This window comes from Lagopus leucura, unplaced genomic scaffold, assembly GCF_019238085.1.
Source record: "Lagopus leucura isolate 7727_CA_CO unplaced genomic scaffold, USGS_WTPT01 31992-0_obj-0_obj, whole genome shotgun sequence".
Taxonomy (NCBI): domain Eukaryota; kingdom Metazoa; phylum Chordata; class Aves; order Galliformes; family Phasianidae; genus Lagopus; species Lagopus leucura.
In genome coordinates this window covers 1-5,332 of record NW_024964667.1, presented here as the reverse complement: position 1 = coordinate 5,332, position 5,332 = coordinate 1, and the positions used below count along the sequence as shown (strand labels likewise).

The window sequence follows — 5,332 nt, the reverse complement described above, 5'->3', positions numbered from 1 at the left end:
GGAAAGGAAAAAAAAAAAAAAAAGTAGTTGGGGGCCATAAAAAGACAGACAAAAAGACAGACTAAATGCCCTCTGCAGAAAAAGTTAAAATACCATTCTTGCAGAGAGTCACATTACTCTTCCAGTCTCTCAAACCTACAGGGACTGAAATTAGGCTTAGCCCAGTAGGAATTGGATTCAGTCAGAGGGTGGGTCACACACAGCTCTGCATTACCTTGATCATTCAGCTATATTTTAGGGACATTTAACCTGTTGGACTGATCTGGGAAAACACTGTCAGTTGCATTTTCAGAGTGGCCTCAGCCCATTTTCCCAGCATGAGTTTGGACAAGATTCAACCATAAGCAACTGTTGCTTTTAGGAAGAAAACATTAACTTGGTTGAAAACAGCATGATAAAGAGGACACAGCAGCCTCAGTTGCTGGAGTCCAGTCTGTTATCACCTTTATCTGCCTGCTTTGTTGTTTGTTCAGCAGCCTGAGAGGTAAGGAGGGGCATTCTGAAACTCTTGGCTGTAAAAACAGACGCAATTTGCATGGTGCTGCACAGATATTTGTTACAACTCTTTAAAAAAAAAAAATTAAAAAAAACTTAAAAAAAAAAAAAAAAAAACTTAAAAAAAAAAAACAACCCAACAGCATTTACATTCCTTTCTGTTGAAATAGACTAACTGTCATCACGTCCACACAAAGAGAGAGAGAAACCCACTGCCACCCAAAGTGGTGAGCTAAGGCTCAGTAACACTCCTTGGGCTTCCTTATGATGCCCTCAGCATGAAGGGAAAAGGACAAAGATGACCCTCAAATCAGGAGGTGACAAATGAGATGTCAGTGCTGTAACATATCAGGTTCCCTCACAGCATGCTGAAGGTATATATGTGACCTTTCCAACCACAGCATTTGCATACAGATTACACCTCTTGCATACCCTTTTTAAAGCGATCCCTAAGACTGTTGGTTTGGGAAGACATGGAGAAAAGAGCAGGAGTGGGTTTTTTAAAGCTAGAAAGGTCCGTTAGGAGGCACAGTGTTATTTTCCCTTGAACCGTCCGTGTACACAGCTCTACATTTCCACAGTCCTCCTGCGCAGCCCTTGCAGCAAAAGGCTCCTGTCTGTTCCTCCCGATCCGGTACACATGGTAAGACAAGAAGTCAAATCCTTTGGACAAATCCTTATAACTTCACAGATACATGGTGCACTTCTTCCGCAATGAAAGATATTAGTCACGAAACTCAATGCCAGACTTGATTTATAGCCATGATTTTAACTACAAATCCTTCTGCCACCCTCTTGAGGGCAACGGAGATACCAAGTAGCAACATACACACATACATACAGACCTAAGCTATACACTCCAGACAACACAGAATGAGATTTCAGCTAATATAGCTTCTATTTGATTTCCTCAGAGCAGCACTCGGGTCCTCACAACTCCTATACAAAACAGCAGTATTTTTTCCACCAGGATTTAGAGAGGTTTTTCATCTTGTCTGGAGTCCTACACTTGGATTTCTTTGGTTGCTGCTGGGTATCTGAGTACTGAATTCCAGCCACAATGGCTGCATCAAAGACCTCCTTGAGGTTTTTCTGAGTCAAAGCCGAGCACTCGATGTAGGATGCAGCTTTAATTTCCTCAGCACAGAGCTTTGCGGCCTCCTCTGGGACCGGCTTCTCCTTGCACTTGTCCAGCTCGATGAGCACCTTGACATCCTCCCGGAGGTCCGACTGTGTCCCCACCAGGATGATGGGCGCCTTGGGGCAGTGGCATCGGATTTCAGGGACCCACTTCTCGCTGACGTTCTGGAAGGACGAGGGGCTGACAACACTGAAGCACAGCAGGAAGATGTCTGTGTTGGTGTAGCACAGAGGCCTCAGCTTGTCGAACTCATCCTGGACAGAACGACACTGTGTTAGCACATGACAAACAGCGCTGCGTAGGCCGCAAAACACCCCCAGCTTCAACCCCTGTCCTCCTGGGATACCACAGCACCAGAAACTGGGATGAGGTGGGGCAGCAGGCCCATGTGCAGACCCAAGGCCTGACCATGCCCAGCCACGAGCCCCCACCCGGCTGAGCTTTTCTAATGCTGCAGCTTCAAACGCTTATGTATTTCCTTTGCTACTTGCACATCAGCCCTCTGCCCTGTATCTGCCCAAAAAAGGACCAGCAAAGCCACAGAGAGCAATGAAGCTAAAAAGAAAGATATGGGAGGGAAAAGGTACGCGGGCCTCAAAGGTACCGTCCTGCCTGCAGACACAGGCTAGAGCACAGCAGACAAGTGGCAGCAAGCACACTCTGGCCGGAAACATTTTGAAACCAGTGCTACTTAACAACATCCTACAGGAGAGGCAATAATTTCCCTGCCTTTGTAACCAGGGATTTAAATCCAATGGCAGCAACAGCGAATCACAATGCACGGGCTTAACATGCCAATGGCATGGAATAAGAGCTTTACCTTTCCCTCCCACCCATGCCACATCAAACAAACTGCAGAGAGGCCTCCCTGGTGCTATCTTTTTTTTCTCCCTCCTCCTTTCCTCTTTTTGTTAGAGGAAACTCCAACAAAGCAAGGCCCTTCTGCAGCTTCAGGAGGTAGTGGAAAGAAAGCCGAGCACCTGAAGGTAATAAAGGAGCAAAGAATGAAGCAAGAAGCAAGGGTTAACTAACTGCACACAGCCCTTTATGCTGACAGCAGGATGAAAGCAGGGAAACACCAGCAGCCTGAGCAGGTAGGATTTGCCTCTATGAAGTGACATTTTTAATTAAAATGGACACGTTCTCAAAAGCTCCGAATTTAAAGTGCAGAGAATAAACGCAGCTGAAGACATCTCTCCAACACCAGCATTTTGCTGCTGAATTGCAAGTCGTGTGTTAATTTTCAAGATGGGAAATTTTGATTTAAAGCCTGTGAGGGCAAAGGATATGCAGCTTAAAGCCCACTGGAAGCCTCAGAAGTCTCGTTCCACTTGAATGAATTTCTTCCAGCAGCAACTCCAAGAGAGACAGCAATTTATAAAACACGAGTCAAGAAAGCAAGCTTCATTAGCTCTGCTGATTCTCAGATTAAGGCTCACAGGAGAGCAGGCTATCACCATTTGACTGGAGGAGCCCCGTGCTCACTGAGCTGCAGCACTGAAGGACAGGGCCATTTGCAGCAAGGAATCTCGCTGCCTAACTGCCTCTTCTTACAACGTGAGAAACCTCAGCAGCACTCGATTCAATGGGCTTGAAAGTCAAACCTAGATCTTAAGGGTCTCTGCTCAGATGGGACGGCGCCCTTCATGTTCCAAGTGCACTCCTGTGGATTCAATGGCAGGTACACAAACTGCAGGGCTCTGCACCTCTTCAGGCTGCTGACACTGAAATAGCTGGAATTTCACCCTGACTGGAGTGCTCTTTCAGCTGCAGATTCCAGCAGCAATCTCACCCAGCCAGGCGTATTTTATTCAGGATGACTAATGCTGTAGACAACCTCTCCATTTGTAATGAAGCAACTCCCCCTGTTCCAGGGCACTTGGACAGCCAAACACCTGAACCACTCACTCTGCAGCAGTGCAGGTGAGCAGACTGACTGGCACCACCTGGCCTGGGCACTACATCCACAGGTTGTCACCACACAGGTGCGGTCATCTGCATGCTCTGCCTATGAGCACACACAGAGTTCCACGCTGGCACAAGACCAGGGGACACCTGATGCTATTACCTGCAGAAGGCAGGTAATAACCTGCTTGCAGGCTTTCAGGTTGGGTTTGTAGGGCAAATGGAAGACCTATACTGCTGCCAAGGCTGAGTAGCCCTCCGAAGTCCTCTCTTAAGTGGGGCACCTGCTTGCAGAGCACCTAACTAGGTTTGTGTGCTAAGGCCGCTGAGATTTATCCGTGTGGCTATGGGGAAGCCACAGACCTGGATCCACAAAGCAGTTAATGAATCCAGCTCCAATCCCTTTCAAAAACAAGTTAAGCAGCAAAAAACCTCAAGCAACCTGGGCTCAAACAGTACTGCATGTGTTTATGACACACACAAGCCAAGAACATGCAGAAAACACAAGAGATGGGTGCTCTGGTCAGGCAAACGAGGAGCTGGAAGTAGCAGGAGTTTGTCAGCTTGGCAGAGGCAGCACTTCTTAGTGGCTGGGAATTGAAAGTGTGAAGTCTCCACAGATGCCACCAAATGGTATTTTTTTCTCCCTCAAGTCCCTTTAACAGCACAGTTTCCACCTCTCTATACCTACAGCTACGAATGTTTTACATGCCTGTGTCTCAAACACAGTAATTCTCATTTCTGTGGTTATTTAACTAAAAATTGAAGCCAGTGACAACTGCTCTCAGCAGATACCAGGTGGCCCTCCAGATTCCGGGGTCACCACAGGGACTGCTTTGCGTGACCTCTCCTCCTAGGACCTCCCCCCCCACTTGTCACTGGGGTTGGTGGCTTTACTGACCTGCCCAGCCGTGTCACAGAGCTGCAGTCGCACCGGCTTGCCATCCACAGACACCACAGCTAGTGGGGAGAGGAGGGGAAAAAAAGCGTGGTGAGTTCAACTTTGCACATTTTCCATTAGGAAAAAATATATATATATATTTTTTTTTTAAAAAAAAAAGAGTTAAGAAGGAAAGAAGAGATACAGTCTCCCTGTCCTTACAGCCCTTCTCTTTGCTTAGGCTGGATGCAGCTTAGCAGGGCTGGAGCCAGGTCTAGCACCAGCAATCGGGCACGCAGCCTGGGGGCTCTCGCTTCATTTCCCCGCGAGCGGCACGGCACAGACCCCCGCGCTGTGCCCTCCCCTGCTGTAGGGGCGTCACTCGACCATCCTCTTACGCGTTCCCAAGCACAGAGAGCCCCTGCCGGGCCGAAGGCACGCGGAGCAGAGCCTCACCCTCCGCAGCCACCACTGGAGATGAAATTTTAGCCCTGCCAGCTCCCGACGCAAGCCGCTCCGCTCGAGCGCGCCGGCCGCGGGCACTCCGGGACCGACCCCCTCCACCCTCCACCCCCTGCTCGCTGCCGTCCCCCGGTCCCCGCTTACCAGAGAAGTTGTCGAAGGCAGTGGGGATGTACTCGGTGGGGTACCCGTTGGTGGTGTAGCTCACGACCAGACTAGTTTTCCCCACGGCGCCGTCCCCCACCAGCACACACTTGATGCTGCGCCGGGGCTCGGCTCCTGCACCCGCCCCGTTCCCCGCTGCGGCCCCGGCCCCGCTCCCCGCCGCCCGGCAGCGGCCGCCCAGCGCCGCCCCCAGTGCCGCCGCCGCCCGCCCGCTGCGCACCCTGCGCGGGGGCACCGGCGGCACCTCGCAGCCGCCCGGCACCGGCTTGCTGATGTAGCCCGCC

The 5,332-nt window shown here is 50.2% G+C and overlaps 1 protein-coding gene across 1 annotated transcript; it reads right to left on the bottom strand.

Annotated features, from left to right (window-relative positions):
• Positions 1-6: 6 nt before the first annotated feature.
• Positions 7-5,328, bottom strand: RHOU (ras homolog family member U; the record flags this gene model as incomplete). The annotated part of the gene is made up of 3 exons (XM_042892197.1): positions 7-1,890; positions 4,443-4,501; positions 5,028-5,328. Coding segments are annotated over 3 exons (816 nt in total), but the record flags the coding sequence as incomplete, so codon positions are not given.
• Positions 5,329-5,332: the final 4 nt, after the last annotated feature.